The sequence below is a fragment of the Petromyzon marinus genome, chromosome 21 (genome assembly GCF_048934315.1).
Source record: "Petromyzon marinus isolate PM22_M1 ecotype Great Lakes invasive population chromosome 21, UKy_Petmar_22M1.pri1.0, whole genome shotgun sequence".
NCBI classification, from domain to species: domain Eukaryota; kingdom Metazoa; phylum Chordata; class Hyperoartia; order Petromyzontiformes; family Petromyzontidae; genus Petromyzon; species Petromyzon marinus.
In genome coordinates this window covers 4,421,617-4,440,769 of record NC_133687.1, presented here as the reverse complement: position 1 = coordinate 4,440,769, position 19,153 = coordinate 4,421,617, and the positions used below count along the sequence as shown (strand labels likewise).

At 56.5% G+C, this 19,153-nt stretch overlaps 2 protein-coding genes across 2 annotated transcripts in view; one reads left to right on the top strand and one right to left on the bottom strand.

Annotated features, from left to right (window-relative positions):
• The first annotated feature begins 658 nt into the window (after positions 1 to 658).
• Positions 659 to 11,332, top strand: LOC116944498 (beta-1,3-glucan-binding protein-like). The gene is made up of 10 exons (XM_032958156.2): positions 659 to 816; positions 2,650 to 2,795; positions 3,941 to 4,076; positions 4,645 to 4,830; positions 5,012 to 5,089; positions 5,570 to 5,687; positions 6,707 to 6,778; positions 8,639 to 8,771; positions 9,643 to 9,770; positions 10,914 to 11,332. Exons 1-10 carry the CDS (start codon positions 690 to 692, stop codon positions 11,005 to 11,007), a joined length of 1,218 nt encoding a protein of 405 aa, XP_032814047.1. The 5' UTR covers positions 659 to 689; the 3' UTR covers positions 11,008 to 11,332.
• Positions 11,158 to 19,153, bottom strand: part of LOC116944489 (NXPE family member 3-like) — a 53,683-nt gene continuing 45,687 nt past the window's right edge. The window contains exons 8-9 of the mRNA XM_076068432.1: positions 18,570 to 18,740; positions 11,158 to 13,839 (exon numbers count right to left, since the gene is read on the bottom strand). Coding sequence (XP_075924547.1) covers positions 13,430 to 13,839; positions 18,570 to 18,740 — 581 coding nt within the window. The 3' untranslated portion in view covers positions 11,158 to 13,429. The remainder of the gene's footprint in view (positions 13,840 to 18,569; positions 18,741 to 19,153) is intronic.

Here is a 19,153-nt window from a genome sequence, read left to right as displayed (position 1 = left end):
TATTACCACCACGAATGCACCACCGCTACCAACTCATCACCACCACCATCATCACCAATTCACCATCACCAATGCGCCACCATAAATTCATAATTATCACCACCACCAATTCACCACCACGAAATTCGCAGAAGCACCTCTATGACCACCTTCACCAATCATCAGCCCCACGCTTGCCCTCCCTCTCTCCGTGTCAATAACAAAAAACTCTTTTGTTTATTTTACCAGGTAAGGCCCGCTGAGCTATGTAGCCCTTTTTCAGAAGCGACCTGGCCACAAATGATAGCTCAACGAAGTGGAAATTTATAACTGCCAAATACTCTAAATGCACGTTTCTAAATGTGGAGGGAAAAACCGGAGGACCCAGAGACAAATCCACGCGACCACCACGGGGACAGCAAACACGAAAACTCCAAATCTACAGCAGCAGCAGCAGGCATCAGGGTCAGGCTCGAACCCACGACCTCCTGCATACCAGGCGAGGGAGATAACATCTTGTTTTCGCGTGGCGTCCGCAGTGGCAGAGGTCACGTCGCCATAAACGCGTGGCCACCGCCAGCGAATATCTCTCACCGGGTAAAAACCACAGACCGCGGGCAAAGTCTCGCTTCGATAGCGCGCACAACTCTGGATAACGAGCCGTAGATAGGGAGAACCTCAAGGACCCAGTGGCAACTGCTTCGGGATAAATGGGGCGTCCGGCGAAGTCCCTCACTCGACGGGAGCTTCTCCTCATGGCGATCAGCGGCTTCCTCTTGGCGGCGTGCGTTGCGCTCAGCGCCCTGCTCGGCACCGGGGTGCTATGTGCCGAGCCAGGTGATTGGTGGCGGCGGCCGTGTGAAGCGAGGGGCCACGGTGGCTGGGAGATGTTAACTACCTCGCCTGGTACACAGGTGGTCGTGGGTTCCAGCCTGACGCCTGCTGTTGTTGCTGCTGCTGTATATTTGGAGGTGTGCCTGTTATTCCCGTGGTGGTCGCGTTAATTGTTTATCCTGGTCCTCCGGTTTTCTCCCCTCCATATTTCCAATCACGCGTTTAGAGTGTTCGGCTGCGATGAATGTTGACCTGATAATTGACTTCTTTGAGCTATCGTTTGTGGCCAGGTCGCTTATGAAAAAGAGTTATACAGCTCAGACGGCCTTACTTGGTAAAAACATGTAATTGGCGAAGTGATGGTGGTGATGGCGTCCATGAGAACGGTAATGGTCATTAACATTGCTATGCTGATGGTGTGATTGGATCTTTGGAGTGATTGTATGGCACGGGCCAGATCAGCTCAATGTAACGACGGCAGAAGGCTGCTAGACATCTTCTGTGCAGCCGACAGATGCGGTTTGTACTACACAACAAGCTGTACACGCATCCGCACGCACGCAGTCGCATGCACGTTGGACTTCTGTCACAATATACGTAAGCAACCGTGCTAATCGGAGGTGCGGGGGAAGGACGACAAAATAAACACAGCAACAAGAAGCAGTTCTTAAAAAAAAACGCGTTTGCAATCGAGTATGGTCCGACGTTGATTTGAAGCTTTCGTGAATGCAGTAATCCTTACCGTTTGGTTATTTTGGTAAAGTCATCACGTAGGTAGAAAATAAAATTAAATACTATGGTCCAGCACACCGAGTCGAAGCAAACACATCGGCAAGATGGTGATGTTGACGGTGGTGATGTTGACGGTGGTGATGTTGACGATGGTGATGTTGACGGTGGTGATGTTGACGGTGGTGATTTTGACGATAGTGATTTTGACGATGGTGATGTTGACGGTGGTGATGTTGACGATGGTGATGTGGACGACGATGTTGACGATGTTGACGGTGGTGATGTTGACGGTGGTGATTTTGACGATGGTGATTTTGACGATGGTGATGTTGACGGTGGTGATGTTGACGGCGGTGATGTTGACGGTGGTGATGTTGACGATGGTGATGTTGACGATGGTGATGTCGACGATGGTGATGTCGACGATGGTGATGTTGACGATAATATTTTCTCAATCGTGATGATGGCTATGCAGTGGTGTAGTGACATTATCAGCTCAGGGGGCCGCGGCAGTCGGTCAAGGTGATGGCCCCAATATTTGATTTGTCCCGCAGGGTCGCACCTCGAGACTGTGAGAGAACGCGGCCTCCTCTTTCCCTAATCACATCCTCGTTACGCTCACGGTCTCGGACATCTAACACTGGAGGGACGCTCCGTATTCGCAAAATTCAGCCACTACTACAATGATTTTTTTTCATTCAACATTTATTTCATCCGTGTTTTAGATAGGTTTTCGTTTGCTTGGCTCTTTCGGTAAAGTCACGTAGATAGAAAATAAAATGAAAAACATATAAAATAAAAATTATATATTTTTCAATTTTATTACGTTATTTTTAAATTTATTTTATATCTACGTGACTTTACCGAAACAATCAAGAATATGAATTCCTGCAGTCGCGAAAGTTTTAAGACAAAATTTCGTTTTTTTACACCGTTGTTGAAAACATCTCTCACGGTGATTGTCAAGCGGCCCCCAACTCGTAGCTTTGGCCACTAGGGGAGGGGGTGGACAAGGCACCACCACCTGCCCCACGCGAATTATGCGACTGTGGTAATGACGATGCTATCGATGATGATGATGGTGGCGTTCCCTCGTGTCCCCAGCCCCTGTGTCGCTCTGCTCGAGTTTCCCGTGCGCCGAGTCCTGTGACCAGGCCGTCCCGCCCTGCAATGGGCTCGTCTTCGAGGAGCTCTGGGATCGACTCGACATGGACACGTGGGAGCACGAGATCACCCTGGGCGGCGGAGGGGTGCGCGCTGACCCCTCACCCTGACCACTAGCCTGACCCTGGCCACTAGCCTCACCCTGACCACTAGCCTGACCCTGAACCCGTCCCTGATCTCTAGACTGACCCTGACCACTAGCCTGACCCTGACCACTAGCCTGACCCTGACCACTAGCCTCACCCTGACCACTAGCCTGACCACTAGCCTGACCCTGAACCCGTCCCTGATCTCTAGACTGACCCTGACCACTAGCCTGACCCTGACCACTAGCCTGACCACTATCCTGACCCTGAACCTCTCCCTGACCACTAGCCTGACCCTGAACCCGTCCCTGATCTCTAGACTGACCCTGACCACTATCCTGACCCTGAACCTCCCCCTGACCACTATCCTGACCCTGACCACTAGACTGACCCTGACCACTAGCCTGACCCAGAACCTCTCCCTGACCACTATCCTGACCCTGAACCCGTCCCTGATCTCTAGCCTGACCGTGAACCTGACCACTAGCCTGACCCTGAACCTCTCCCTGACCACTAGCCTGACCCTGATCTCTAGCCTGACCCTGACCACTAGCGAGATCCTGACCTCTAACCAGTCCCTGACCACAGAAGACATGGAGCGATGAAATATTGTGTGCAGATGGTTGTGTTTTTTTTCTTGTGGAGGTGGTTGTATCGTGGTTGTGGTCCAGGCCACACCGCCCCCCACGTGTGCCGTGACGGCCTTCACAGGTGCTGCTCGCTAACAGCACTTGCAGCAAGAGTCTGTTAAGGCTACACGGGGGATGTTCGTCTTTGGTGGTTATATCGTGGTTGTTGCGTGGTTGTGGTTATGGTTGTGGTTGTTGCGTGGTGGTGGTTGTGATTATTCCTGTGGTTATTGCATTGTTGTTGTTATTATTGTGATGGTTGTGTTTATTTCTGCGGTTGTGGTTATTGTTGTGGTTATTCTTGTGACGGTTGTGTGTATTTCTGCGGTTGTGGTTATTGTTGTGGTCATTCTTGTGACGGTTGTGTGTATTTCTGCGGTTGTGGTTATTGTTGTGGTTATTCTTGTGACGGTCGTGTTCATTCCTATGGTTGTGGTCATCGTTGTGGTTTGTTGCGTGGTCCTCGTGGTGGTAGTGGTTGCGATGACTCCCGTGTTGGTGGCTGTCTCTCTTTAGAACTGGGAGTTCCAGCACTACACGAACAATCGCAGCAACAGCTACGTGCGCGACGGGACTCTGTTCATCCGCCCCACGCTCACGGAGGAGACCTACAATGAGAACTTCGTGCGCACCGGCACCCTCAACGTCTGGGGTGAGGGTTCGAGTCCGGGCCGTGTCTGCGTCTTTGGTACGGTCGGTCAACCCGTGACCTCCTACCGCCAGGAGCGGCGAGCCTTCACACGCCTGACGTGACGGCCTCAGGGTGCACCTAGCCTGGCACGAGCGACCGCGGTGATGTAACTTAGTGTTGTTTCGTGGAGCGGTGGTGCAGTGGTTAGCGCATTGTGCTACGAACACCGGTGACGGATTATCCGAGCCAATTTTGGTCGACCCAGTCTCAAATGAGTACCTGGTGTGGTGTGTTCAGGATCAGCACTGGGGAGACAAAGGCGGCCGGGCGTGATGCTGGCCACCCGCCCCTTCCGTGTGCCGTGCCGCCCTTCATAGGCACTGGATTACAGCACTTGCCCCCACAGTCTGTCGAAGGCTACGCGGGGGATCTTTGTCTTTTGGAGATGTGGCACAGCGGTTAGCGCCATGAATGAGTGCCTCTCGGTGGAGTCCACCTCGGTCAGGTAGTCGGCGACCAAAACAACAACAAGAGCCGTGACGCTCCCCCGACCGCCGTGACGCTCCCCGTCCGTTGTGACGCGCGGCAGGCGCGGCTCCGGCCGACACGTGCACGGGCAACGCGTTCTACGGCTGCGAGCGCTCGGGCAACGGGGCCGACCTGGTGGTGAATCCGGTGCAGTCGGCGCGCCTGCGCACCGTCCACTCCTTCGCCTTCACCTACGGGCGCGTCGAGGTGACCGCCAAGATGCCCACGGGCGACTGGCTGTGGCCGGGTGAGCGACGGCGCCCCTGCACCGAGACACCTTGCGCTGAACCACCCTGCTGCACCGTGATGCCCAGCACCGAGACAACGCCACACTGAGACACTCTGCAGCGAAACGTGACGCATCGATCCGTTTGTGACTGCACACGTTCGTGACTGCTGCATGCGTGACCATGTGTGTGTGTATGTAGCGATCTGGATGCTGCCCAAGAGGAACGCATATGGGGGTTGGCCCAGCTCTGGCGAGATTGACATCGTGGAGTGCCGCGGTGAGCTGGGGGTCCGGTTGGGGCCTCGGATCTGGTTTGGCTCGCCTCTGCGTCTGGGTCGGATTCTGTTTTCCGTGGATGTGATCAGGTTTCCCGTGGGTCTGGTCAGATTTTCTTTAGGTATGGGTGTGGTCTGGGGCTGGATTTAGGTCTGAGTTTGGTCTGGATCTGGGCTTCGGTCTGCGTCTGGGTTCAGGTTTGGGCTTAGGTCTGGCTTTAGGCCTGGGTTTAGGTCTGAGTTTGGTTTGGGTTTAGGTCTGTCTTTAGGCCTGGGTCTGCTATGGGTATGGGTTTAGGTCTGAGTTTGCTCTGGGTTTAGGTCTGGGTTTAGGTCTGGGCTTATGTCTGGGTGTGGGTTTATGCCTGGGTTTGCTCTGGGTTTAGGTCTGGATGTGGAATAGGTGTGCGTCTGGGTGTGGATGTGGTCCGGACCGCACCAGACTTGGACTCGGTGTCAATGACTGTCCCCACGCCGCGCAGGGAACGCAAATCTGAAGGATGCTCAGGGAGTGTCTCACGGGGTGGACGAAATGGGGTCCACCATGCACTGGGGACCCTACCCCGACCTCAACTCCTGGCCCAAGACTCATGCAACAAAGTGAGTAGGCCTGAGGGGACCTTAGACCCATGAGTCTACAGCAACGACATAAATCACAACCATAGCTGCCACAACAGCAATCACATTAACCGTAATAATCACAAAGAACACAGCTACGGAAACAACTTAAAACACGTGTTTTTATTTTCCCAGGTAAGAAGCGACCTGGCCACAAATGATAGCTCAACGAAGTGGCTTATCACGTGGGAATGTATAGCAGCCAATTAGTCAAAATTCATGTTTAGATTATGATACGTGACCACGGGGAGAGATAGAACACGCAAACTCCAAATATACAGGCGTCAGCCTCTGGATCGAACTCACGACCTGATGTATACCAGGCGAGGTAGCTAACATCTCGCCACCATGGCACTCCTACAACCAACCACAAAAACCGCTGTGCTACCGCTCCCCCACGTACACCCTTCAATAGACTGTTGGGGCAAGTGTTGTGCGCGTGAACCGATTGAGGCCGGCACGGCACATGAGCGGGTGGGTCGCCATCACCATGCCCGGAAGCTTCCCTGGTGGACGATATTTACACATCGCACCAGGTACTCATTTTAAGGCTGAGTCGACCTAGAGATGGCGCAGGACCGGTTCGGTCGTCGGGTTCGTAACGTAGCGCGCTAACCACTGCGCCACCGCTCCCCACTCATAACGACAACAACAACAGCCCAACATAACAGTCACCTGAAAGCAACCATCGCCCACTGCCGCATAGAACCCGGCAGCACCCTTCCGACAAGAGTCGTGGAACTCAGTGAAGCTTAGCTGGGCAAACAGGCAACGAATAGAAAAATAAATAAACATAGCACACAACAATAGCAACAGTCACCATGATGACCACAACTTTCGGCACAACAACGACGTAAATAAAACTAATCGATGTATTTTTTTCGACTTAAATCTTTCGTGACTGCAGGGATTCATCTTCTTGGAATCGTCAATGTCCATGCGGGTTTCATATATACCCCCCCCCTTCCTTCACCCCCCCCCCCTTCCCCACCCCGTCACAGGCACGCGAAAGAGGGGACTTTCGGAACTGGATTCCACAAGTACGAGGTGGAGTGGACACCAGACTACATGAGGTAACAAGTATCATCATCAACAGAATCAGCATCATCATCATCAACAGCAGCAGCAGCATCATGATCATAATAATCATCTTGGACTTGGCAACAAAAATCGTTGAGGAACCATCGGGCAGCCAGGAGGAGATGTCCATGCAGGACAAAGAGATGATGGACGCCACGGTGGCTAGGAGATGTTAACTACCTCGCCCGGTATACAGGAGGGCGTAGGTTCGATTCCGACCCTAACGCCTGCTGCTGCTGCTGTATATTTGGAGTTTGCGCATTCACCCTCCCCGTGGTTGCGTGGATTTTCTCCGGCTCCTCCGGTTTTTTTCCCCTCCACATTTAGGAGCACGAGTTTAGAGTAGTTGGCCGCTGTAGATTTCCCCACGATAAGCCACTTCGTTGAGATTTCATTTGTGGGCAGGTCGTTTCTGCTGAAAGAGAGCTCTATAGCTCAGTGAGACATTGCCTGGAATTGTTTTGGCTTTTATTTGGATCCGCAATGGGGCTGCAGCAGCAATCAGATCTTTGAGGTGAGACGGGCGATAGACTAAGATTTGGGGGCATGGAGAGCATCTTTGGATCTGCCATTGACTCTGTGCAAAGCCGTAGCCATCGAGTCAACATTGGGGGGAACCAAATTTTCCAGGGGGTCTGGGGGCCCACCACCCCCACCCCCCTCCCAGAAAAAATATATCCAAATTTGAAAACGAATTCCCTGCCTAAAATATAAAAAATCACTAACACGTAGGATGGACTTTTATTTATTTTTTACAATGTCTAATAGTGTATTGTATTACATTGCTCTGTTTTTTTTCTTTTTTTTAGCTTTTTTTGTTTCATTGCATGTAATGGCAGAGATTAGGGATTAATAAAGTACAACCATAACCACAATCATATAAACAGAAATCTATTTTATAGCAATATATTGGGGGGGGGGGGACATTTTGAGCACATTTGAATATTATAATTACGGCCTTGACTCTGTGGACCGTGTCTGGGAATGTGAAAACTGCTATAGGCTGCTATGGCATCCCAGGTAAGATGAGTCAGCTGCTTGGAAAGTCTGTGATGTCACTCAGGCCTGTGTGCGAAGAGGTGAAACGTCACAATGGTTTCATTTCCGGAGAGGTCGTTTTGCCGAGGGTGTGTTTTGTCTCCCTCATCGTGTATTCACTAACACCACGAACGTGACGAGCGCAGATTAAAACCCAGGATTTAATACAGGGCAGATGAATGTGCGGGTTTGTTGGCTTTAACTTTTTGCTGGAGCCGTGAAGCTGGTGGACACCAGTTTCCTCCTGGCCACTCCAAATATCTCAAATTTCATTCTGGCCACTCCAAACCCCTCCAGTTCCTCCCTGGTCCCTCCAGTTCCTCCTGGCCGCTCTAGATGTCTCCAGTTTTCTCCTGGCCACTCCCAATGTCTCCAGTTTCCTCCTGGCCACTCCAAATATCTCAAATTTCATCCTCGTCCCTCCAGACACCTCCAGTTCCTCTCTGATCCCTCCAGTTCCTCCTGGCCGCTCCAGATGTCTCCAGTTTTCTCCTGGCCACTCCCAATGTCTCCAGTTTCCTCCTGGCCACTCCAAATATCTCAAGTTTCATCCTCGTCTCTCCAGACACCTCCAGTTCCTCCCTGATCCCTCCAGTTCCTCCTGGCCACTCCAGATGCCTCCAGTTTCTTCCTGGCCTCTGCAGATGTATCCAATTTTCTCCTGGCAACTCCACGTATCTCCACTTTTCTCCAGCTCCCTTCAGATGCCTCCAGTTTCTTTCTGGTACCTTCAGATGCCTCTAGTTTGCTCCTGGCCACTCCAGATGTCTACAGTTTCCTCCAGGTTGCTCAAAGCGACGGATGTGTGGCCCCAGGTTCCTGCTGGACGGCGAGGAAACCCTGAAGGTGAACCCTGCAGCAGATGGATTCTGGGGCCTGGGCGCCTTCCCCACTAACATCGACAACCCGTGGAGGGGGCGAGGAAAGATGGCGCCCTTCGACCAAGATGTGAGGATAAGGACCTGGGAGGAAGGGGAGGAGATCTAAACTAAAACTATTAAAAACTAAAAAACAAGTTGTACCAGGTAAGGCCCACTAAGCTGTGTAGCTCTTTTTGAGAAGCGACCTGGCCACAAATGATAGCTCAACGAAGGGACTTATCATATCCAAATAGAGAGCAGTCCAATACTCTAAACGCGTGTTTCTAAATGTGAATAAAAAATCCATGTGACCACGGGGAGACCGTGCAAACTTCAAGTATACAGGCGTCAGGGTCAGGATCGAACCCACGAGCTCCTGCATACCATGCAAGGTAGTTAACAGCTTGCCACCACGGCGCTGGATCTGAATCCTCGATCAAGGGATCTGGAGTCTAGATCTTAGGCCTAGGAACTGGATCCGGGAGCCTTGAACCTGGGATACTGAGACTTGGGTCCTGAAACATCAGATTATTGGATCTTGGATTCACCTTCCCCCCCACACCCATCTGGAAATCTGGGTAATGGGAAATGGATATTGGAATCTTGGATCTGGGAAATGGAATCTGGGATCCCAGGAATGGAATAAGAGACCTAGATTCTGATACTGTGACCTGAAAACCTGGCACAGAAACCTGCAATATGGATTCGAAGAGCCTCGGATCTGGAAATTTGGGACCTTGTTTATGAAGTCATTTTTGTATTGTACCTTCTGGAAATCTTTAAAACAGAGCTGCATAGCTCATCGAATGCATCCAGTATAAATTAATATTCTAATTCCATAAGTCCACAATTTACACGGAAACCAGCATCACGTACTTCCTAATACTCCCCGCCCCCCACCTCCTACGACCTTCCCTGTGCCTGGACCCTCTGACCTCTCTGACCACCCACACCCATAGTTCTACCTGATCTTGAACCTGGCCGTGGGGGGCACGGCCTTCTTTGTGGACGACTGGACGAACCAACCCTACCCCAAGCCCTGGTTGAACAGCTCGCCGAGAGCGGCTGCGGACTTCTACAATGCCAAGTACGCGCCACGCCTGTTCATGTGTACGCGTGTGTACACGTACGTGTACACGTATGTGTATATACACGGATGTGTACACGTATGTGTATATACACAGGGGAGCGGTAGTGTAGCGGTTAGCGCTACGCTGCGCTATGAACCTGGCGACCCGGGTTCCATTCCCGCTCACGGCCAACACCAGTGGCGATTATATGAACCGGTCCCGGGCCTCCCCTAGGTCGACCCGGCCTCAAATGAGTACCTGGTGCGGTGGATTAAAACATTGCCACTGGAGAGACTAAGGCGGTCGGGCGTGGTGCTGGCCACCCACCCCCTCGTGTACCGTTCCGGCCTTCATAGGTGCTCGCTAACAGCACTTGCCCCTACAGTCTGTTAAGGCTACACGGGGGATCTTTATCTTTGTATATACGTGTGTGTGTGTACACGCATTGGTGGTCGTGACTGATGATGCTGATGATATTTGGAAAATGATCAAGTTGAAGATTAACCTCGTTGCTCTGCCCATGCGAGAAGCTGCCACACAGCGGGGTAGTGGTCAGCAGCGCGCTCTACTCGATATCCAGAGGTCGCCGGTTCAACTCCATCTCCAGGCGCGGCAGTTACAGCAATGGGGGGGGGGGGGGGTCGGGGTGGTGAGGTTTCTTACATCACCTGCCCCACCACCGCCTGTGACCACCCAGCAGCCGCGTAAATTGGTTCAACCGCCCGCAGTGAGTCCACGATCTGCGGGTCACGCGTGACGGTGGGGTGGTAAAGTGTGGGTTGCTCCCGAAACGTCGGGCCAGCGTGCAAGAGAAGAGGGCCTCTCGAGAGCTCCCTCGAGTGGAGGCCACTCCCGCCAGCGGCAGGGCCGCGAGCGAGCACTCCCAAGGGGCTGCGCCCATCCCCAACGGGATTTCCACTATCCTTTGGGTCTTTCGGTAAAGCCACGTAGAAAGCCGAATTTGTTTTACAAAAAAACCACCGACGTTTCGATCGCAAACACGACCGCAGCATGACCGCTTGTGTTGCGATCGAAACGTCGTAGTTTTTTCGTGTTTTTTTTTTAACCCATCTCCGCGACTTTACCGGAAGACCCAAACGATATGGATTCCTGCAGTCACGAGACAGCTTCAAGTCGGGACTTCCACTGTCGACCCGCAGGTCCCAGTGGCTCCCCACCTGGAAGAGGGAGGTGAACAACGGAGAGGAAGCGGCGCTGCAAGTGAAGGACATCCGCGTGTGGGCCTACAAATAGAGCCCCCCCCCCACTTCGTGGAGCCCCGATGGAGCCAAGTGGAGTCACCCATGCAACCCCCCCCCCCCCCTTTGAGGCCACAGTAGTACCCAGATCCACAATTACTCCACCCGTGGTTACCCGGAATAAATGAGGCCACCACAGAGGAGATGGATTGTTGATTTGAGTTGTAGATTTAATTTGCAGGGAATCATGCAAGAGCATTGTGGGTAGGAGGGGGTATACGATGACGACGATCGTCGGTCCAGGGTTGCGTTCTCGCGGCCTGGACGAAGGGTGTCGGCCCGGCCAGGCCTTGAATAATAAAATCAATGATGCCTCCTCATCCCATTTGTCTCTCTGCATCACACAAAATAAGTGTTTAACACCTCACCGCCTCCCCCACCAAACTCCGTTCCGCCTTCAATCGCTCGCTCCTCGCCCCCCCCCCGCGACCGGGATGCACACGATAGGGCGCCGATGTGGCGGGATGTTATCTCCATCGCCTGGTATGCAGGAGGTCGTGGGTTCGATCCCGACCCCGGCCGGCCTGCTGCTGCTGCTGTATATTTGGAGTCTGCGTGTCTCTCTCGTGTCCCGTGGCGGTCGCGTGTGATTCTTCTCCCCTCCACATTTTAGAATGAACATCGCGCGTTCAGGAGCGTTCAGCTGTTGCTGTACATTTCCACGTGACGATGAATACGCCACTTCGATGAGCCATCATTCGTTGATGGCCAGGTCGCTTCTGATAAACAGCTCCACAGCTCTCCTGCACGCGCTACGCGACCCCACGGGAACCCCGCTCCGTGTCTCGGCGGTGAAGCAAGCGGCTCACAATCGGAGGGGCGGGGTGGTCGATAAATTGAGTAACACTGTGGGGGAAGTCAACACTGCTTGTGGAATTTACACTGGGAGCTGTAGTGGGTTTTGCTGCGAAGGTCTCTTAACGTAAAAACACAAACCCAAAACCTCCCACGCTGTGATCACGCTGTGTGTGTGTGCTAACTGGCACAGATTGATGAAAGCGAGTCACGTGATCTGCCCCCCCCTACCCCCACAACACCACCCACAACAACAGGCGCTCCCCAGTGATGTCTACACACAGACTTAGGGGGGGATGGGGGGGGTTGAGGCGTCGCTAATACCAGTTCAGAGAGACGTCACCGATGTCTGCCCTGAGCGGGAATCAAACTCAGGCCGCGCGGTTTGAAGCACAGTGCGTCAACCACTACGCTGCCACCCCCACCCCACGCAACACACCAAGTGGTGGGAATGTCACCGGAGCGCTTGTGCCAAGCTAGGTGCACTTTCAGGCTATCAGGCGAAGTGCGGAAGGATCGCCGCTGGCAGGTCACGGGAGAGACCCCAAGTGCCAAGGGCTGACTGAAGATATGACCGGCAGACGCACCACCTGTGCCCCCTACTGTGCAACCTAGGCAAAGACACCCAAACTCACTTGCACCAATCACACCCCATGTCGCACACATCACGTCATCACACCCATCCACCCATACCGTCGCATCTCAAATCACATCACACCCGTAACATCACACCCATCCCACACATATCACATCACATCCAAATAACGGCATCACAACCATCCCATCATATCACATCCAACCCATCACATCACACCACACGCATCATCACATCTCACACCCATCCGCACCCCCGATTACAACGATTGGCTATGTACAGCGCAAAGTGAGTTGAGCATTCGTACATACATCCCCGCCACACGTCACACCCCATCATCGTCGCGTCATGTCGTCACGTCACACCCCATCATCGTCGCGTCATGTCGTCACGTCACACCCCATCATCGTCGTCGCGTCATGTCGTCACGTGACACCTCGTCGTCGTGTCACACTTCGTCGCGACGTCACACTTGGTCGTCACGTCGCACCTTGTCATGACGTCACACCTCGTCGCCACATCACACCTCGTCGCCACGTCACACTTAGTCGACACGTCACACTTAGCCGTCACGTGACACCTCGTCACGACGTCACACCTCATTGCCACGTCACACTTAGTCGCCACGTCGCACTTATCCGTCACGTGACACTTAGTCGTCACTTCACACCTCGTCACGACGTCACACCTCGTCGCCACGTCACACCTCGTCACCACGTCGTCACACCTCGTCAGGACACACGTACGACAGGAAGAGCTCCACCTCGTCACCACGTCGTCACACCTCGTCGCCACGTCGTCACACCTCGTCAGGACACACGTACGACAGGAAGAGCTCCACCTCGTCGCCACGTCGTCACACCTCGTCAGGACACACGTACGACAGGAAGAGCTCCACCTCGTCGCCACGTCGTCACACCTCGTCGCCACGTCGTCACACCTCGTCAGGACACACGTACGACAGGAAGAGCTCCACCTCGTCGCCACGTGACACCTCGTCGCCACGTCACACCTCGTCGCCACGTCGTCACACCTCGTCAGGACACACGTACGACAGGAAGAGCTCCACCTCGGCGCGCACGACCGCGCGCACCGGGTGGATGTCATCGGGGGACGGGTGCCCTGCGCTCATGTCCCACGCGTCGATCACCACGGCGCCGCCGCCGCCGCCGCCGGCGGCGCCGCCGAGGGCGGTGCCGAGGTGCCGGCGCAGGGCGCGGCGCATGAGCGCGTCGAGGCCGCGCGCCAGCCACTCGGAGCCGTGCGCCGAGCGGTAGCCGGTGTTGGCGCTCTTGACGAGCACGAGAGTGTGCGGGGCGCGACGCAGCAGGCGCCGCAGCGCCGCGCCGATGCGGTCGACGCGGCCGGCGTAGAGCGCCGCGGGGAACGACGTGAAGTGGGCGCACACCGAGAGCACCACCACCGTGCCGGGCAGGCCTGGCACGCCGCGAGGGGCGGGCGGGCGGGCGTGACGGTGTGGTGCACGTGATGATGTGTGTGTGCGTGTGTGACGAGGTGCACGTGATAGATGTGTGTGTGTGACGAGGTGCACGTGATAGATGTGTGTGCGTGTGTGACGAGGTGCACGTGATAGATGTGTGTGTGACGAGGTGCACGTGATAGATGTGTGTGCGTGTGTGACGAGGTGCACGTGATAGATGTGTGTGCGTGTGACGAGGTGCACGTGATAGATGTGTGTGTGTGTGACGAGGTGCACGTGATAGATGTGTGTGTGTGTGACGAGGTGCACGTGATGATGTGTGTGTGTGTGACGAGGTGCACGTGATAGATGTGCGTGCGTGTGACGAGGTGCGCGTGATAGATGTGTGCACGTGTGTGACGAGGTGCACGTGATAGATGTGTGTGTGTGTGACGAGGTGCGCGTGATAGATGTGTGCACGTGTGTGACGAGGTATGCGTGATGATGTGTGTGTGTGTGACGAGGTGCACGTGATAGATGTGTGTGTGTGTGACGAGGTGCGCGTGATAGATGTGTGTGCGTGTGACGAGGTGCACGTGATAGATGTGTGCGTGTGTGTGTGCGTGTGTGACGAGGTGCACGTGATGATGTGTGTGTGTGCGTGTGTGACGAGGTGCACGTGATGATGTGTGTGTGTGCGTGTGTGACGAGGTGTACGTGATGATGTGTGTGTGTGCGTGTGTGACGAGGTGCACGTGATGATGTGTGTGTGTGCGTGTGTGACGAGGTGTACGTGATGATGTGTGCGTAACGAGGTGTGTGCGCGTGTGTGACGAGGTGCGCGTGATGAGGTGGTTGTGGCGGGGAGAGAAGGGGAGGGGAGACCACAGAGTGACACGCTAATCACCACCACGCTTGACATCGTTCTGTGCGAGTGGGAAGCTTAGAGCACGTGGCGGTGGTTGTCGTGGTGGTGACTGTGGTGGTAGTGATTGTAGTGGTGGTGGTGGTAGTGGTGGTGGTGATTGTAGTGGTGGTGGTGATTGTAGTGGTGGTGGCGATGGTGGTGGTGATTGTAGTGGTGATGGTGGTGGTTGTCGTGGTGGTGGTGGTAGTGGTGATGATTGTAGTGGTGGTGGTGATTGTAGTGGTGGTGGTGGCGATGGTGGTGGTGGTAGTGGTGGTGATTGTAGTGGTGATGGTGGTGGTTGTCGTGGTGGTGGTGGTAGTGGTGATGATTGTAGTGGTGGTGGTGATTGTAGTGGTGGTGGTGGCGATGGTGGTGGTGGTAGTGGTGGTGATTGTAGTGGTGGTGGTGATTGTAGTGGTGGTGATTGTAGTGGTGGTGTGACCACTGCAGAGCCGGGCCGAGCCACCGCGGCCACAACACCACCACAACAATCACCATCGCCACCACCACCACCACCACCACAATCACCACTGCCACCACAATCACCACCATCACCACCATCACCACCGCCACGCGCAACCAGACGCGACTGTCGCCCCCCTGCACGCCTCCAGCAGCAGCAGCAGCCAGCAGCAGCAGCAGCCAGCAGTAGCAGCAGCAGCCAGTAGCAGCAGCAGCCAGCAGCAGCAGCAGCCAGCAGCAGCAGTAGCAGCAGCAGTAGCAGCAGCAGTAGCAGCAGCAGCAGCCAGCAGTAGCAGCAGCAGCCAGCAGTAGCAGCAGCAGCAGCAGCAGCAGCCAGCAGCAGCAGTAGCAGCAGCAGCAGCAGCCAGCAGTAGCAGCAGCAGCAGCCAGCAGTAGCAGCAGCCAGCAGCAGCAGCAGCCAGCAGCAGCAGTAGCAGCAGCAGCAGCAGCAGCCAGCAGTAGCAGCAGCAGCAGCCAGCAGTAGCAGCAGCAGCAGCCAGCAGTAGCAGCAGCAGCCAGCAGTAGCAGCAGCAGCAGCCAGCAGCAGCAGCAGCAGCAGCCAGCAGTAGCAGCAGCAGCAGCCAGCAGCAGCAGCAGCAGCAGCCAGCAGCAGCAGTCAGCAGCAGTAGCCAGCAGCAGCAGCAGCCAGCAGCAGTAGCAGCAGCAGCCAGCAGCAGCAGCAGTCAGCAGCAGCAGCAGCCAGCAGCCAGCAGCAGCAGCAGCAGCCAGCAGCAGCAGCAGCCAGCAGCAGCCAGCAGCCAGCAGCAGCAGCCAGCAGCAGTCAGCAGCAGCCAGCAGCCAGCAGCAGCAGCACCAGCAGCAGCAGCCAGCAGCAGCAGCCAGCAGCAGCAGCAGCAGCAGCCAGCAGCAGCCAGCAGCCAGCAGCAGCAGCAGCAGCCAGCAGCAGCAGCAGCCAGCAGCAGCAGCAGCCAGCAGCAGTCAGCAGCAGCAGCAGTCAGCAGCAGCCAGCAGCAGTCAGCAGCAGCAGTCAGCAGCAGCCAGCAGCAGTCAGCAGCAGCAGCAGCAGCCAGCAGCAGCAGCCAGCAGCCAGCAGCAGCAGCCAGCAGCAGCAGCAGCCAGCAGCAGCAGCAGTCAGCAGCAGCAGCAGCCAGCAGCAGCAGCAGCAGCAGCAGTCAGCAGCAGCAGCAGCCAGCAGCAGCAGCAGCAGCCAGCAGCAGCAGCACCGGCAGCAGCAGTCAGCAGCAGCAGCAGCAGCCAGCAGCAGCAGCCAGCAGCAGCAGCAGCAGCCAGCAGCAGCAGCAGCAGCAGCCAGCAGCAGCAGCCAGCAGCAGCAGCAGCCAGCAGCAGCAGCAGTCAGCAGCAGCAGCAGCCAGCAGCAGCAGCAGCAGCAGCCAGCAGCAGTCAGCAGCAGCAGCAGTCAGCAGCAGCAGCAGCCAGCAGCAGCAGCAGCAGCCAGCAGCAGCAGCACCGGCAGCAGCAGTCAGCAGCAGCAGCAGCAGCCAGCAGCAGCAGCCAGCAGCCAGCAGCAGCAGCCAGCAGCAGCAGCAGCCAGCAGCAGCAGCAGTCAGCAGCAGCAGCAGCTAGCAGCAGCAGCAGCCAGCAGCAGCAGCAGCAGCAGCAGCCAGCAGCAGTCAGCAGCAGCAGCAGTCAGCAGCAGCAGCAGCCAGCAGCAGCAGCCAGCAGCAGCAGCACCGGCAGCAGCAGCCAGCAGCAGCAGCAGCAGCGGCAGCAGCAGCAGCCAGCAGCAGCAACAGCAGCAGTCAGCAGTCAGCAGCAGCAGCCAGCAGCAGCAGCCAGCAGCCAGCAGCAGCAGCCAGCAGCCAGCAGCAGCAGCCAGCAGCAGCAGCAGCAGCCAGCAGCAGCAGCAGCCAGCAGCAGCAGCAGCAGCAGCCAGCAGCAGCAGCAGCAGTCAGCAGCAGCAGCAGCAGCCAGCAGCAGCAGCAGCAGCGGCAGCAGCAGCAGCCAGCAGCATCCAGCAGCAGCAGCAGCCAGCAGCAGCAACAGCAGCAGTCAGCAGTCAGCAGCAGCAGCCAGCAGCAGCAGCCAGCAGCAGCAGCCAGCAGCAGCAGCCAGCAGCAGCAGCCAGCAGCAGCAGCAGCAGCAGCCAGCAGCAGTCAGCAGCAGCAGCAGTCAGCAGCAGCAGCAGCCAGCAGCAGCAGCAGCAGCCAGCAGCAGCAGCACCGGCAGCAGCAGTCAGCAGCAGCAGCAGCAGCCAGCAGCAGCAGCCAGCAGCCAGCAGCAGCAGCCAGCAGCAGCAGCAGCCAGCAGCAGCAGCAGTCAGCAGCAGCAGCAGCTAGCAGCAGCAGCAGCCAGCAGCAGCAGCAGCAGCAGCCAGCAGCAGTCAGCAGCAGCAGCAGTCAGCAGCAGCAGCAGCCAGCAGCAGCAGCCAGCAGCAGCAGCACCGGCAGCAGCAGCCAGCAGCAGCAGCAGCAGCGGCAGCAGCAGCAGCCAGCAGCAGCAACAGCAGCAGTCAGCAGTCAGCAGCAGCAGCCAGCAGCAGCAGCCAGCAGCCAGCAGCAGCAGCCAGCAGCCAGCAGCAGCAGCCAGCAGCAGCAGCAGCAGCCAGCAGCAGCAGCAGCCAGCAGCAGCAGCAGCAGCAGCCAGCAGCAGCAGCAGCAGTCAGCAGCAGCAGCAGCAGCCAGCAGCAGCAGCGGCAGCAGCAGCAGCCAGCAGCATCCAGCAGCAGCAGCAGCCAGCAGCAGCAACAGCAGCAGTCAGCAGTCAGCAGCAGCAGCCAGCAGCAGCAGCCAGCAGCAGCAGCCAGCAGCAGCAGCCAGCAGCAGCAGCCAGCAGCAGCAGCAGCAGTGTGTGGTGCCAATGGGTACCCCCTACAACTCACCCCCCCCTCACCCCCCCTCACCCCCCCTCACCACCCCCACCCCCGATACGAGGCCAGGACAGTGCCGCTAATTCAGTGATGTATCCGATGTCCCCTCGCATGCAACCAGCCAAGAGGCTCGAGGCGCCCCCCCCCCCCCCCCCGTTCACCCACACGGGCTACAGGAGGGATCGGCGGAGGGGGGATCAACAACAGGGGGGGGAGGGATCAACAAGAGGAAGGATCGGTGAGGGTCGGAGATCGGCAGGGATGGGGGCGGGGGGGGAGGGCAGCGGGGATCAGTGGGGATCAACACGAAGGATCAGGAGTATCAGGAGGAAGAAGCAGCGATCCGAATGAATCAGGGGGATCAATTGTGATCAGAGGGGGTTAAAGGACATCAGTAGACATCGGAGGGGTTCAGTGGGGATCAGCGGGGATCGGCGGGTAACAGAGCAGTTCGGGGGGCTTCAGGGGGTCCCGCGGGATCAACGGGATCAGCGGGGATCAGGGGGATTAGCGGGGTTCAGCGAGGACCAGGGGGATTAGCGGGGTCCCGCGGGATCAACGAGATCAGCGGGGATCAGGGGGCTCACCGGGCAGGCTGTCGAGCTCGTTGGCGATGTAGTGGATGGAGGATACCGGTCCCCGCTTGGAGCGCAGGGGCAGGCCGTGGGAGCGGCACAGAACCACGGCTCCGGCCTCGGGGTCCCGGGCGATCAGGGGCCCCAGCTGCAGTGGAGCGTTGTTGGCCTCCACCTTCAGCGCTGTGCGTGTGGGCGGGGGGGGGTGGGGGAACAGGGGACCTCATTCAACCATCCACTCACCCAAACAGCCACTCACTTACCCAATCACCCACTCACTCAACCACCCACTCAACCACTCACCCACCGACTCAACCACCCACCCACTCACCTACCCACTAACTCATCTGCCTCCTAACTCACTCAATCAGCCACCGACTCGCTCATCCACCCACTCACCTACCCGCTCACTCGCTTGCTCGGTCAACCACCCGCCCGCCCGCCCACCGGCTAACCTCATCGCTAACTCGCTCACTCACAGGGCGCGGTGTCGGTGAGCGGCTGCCCCCACCGGCTCACCGCGTGGCTCACTCACAGGGCGCGGTGTCGGTGAGCAGCTGCCCCCACCGGCTCACCACGTGGCTCACTCACAGGGC

What these genes read in the sequence shown, in the direction of transcription:
- LOC116944498 (XM_032958156.2), top strand. Translation starts at nt 690, where the DNA reads ATGGGGCGTCCGGCGAAGTCCCTCACTCGACGGGAGCTTCTCCTCATG. An exon ending in CGGCACCCTCAACGTCTGGG is followed by an intron (nt 4,077 to 4,644) that starts GTGAGGGTTCGA and finishes GACGCGCGGCAG; the next exon opens with GCGCGGCTCCGGCCGACACG. An exon ending in TGACATCGTGGAGTGCCGCG is followed by an intron (nt 5,090 to 5,569) that starts GTGAGCTGGGGG and finishes CACGCCGCGCAG; the next exon opens with GGAACGCAAATCTGAAGGAT.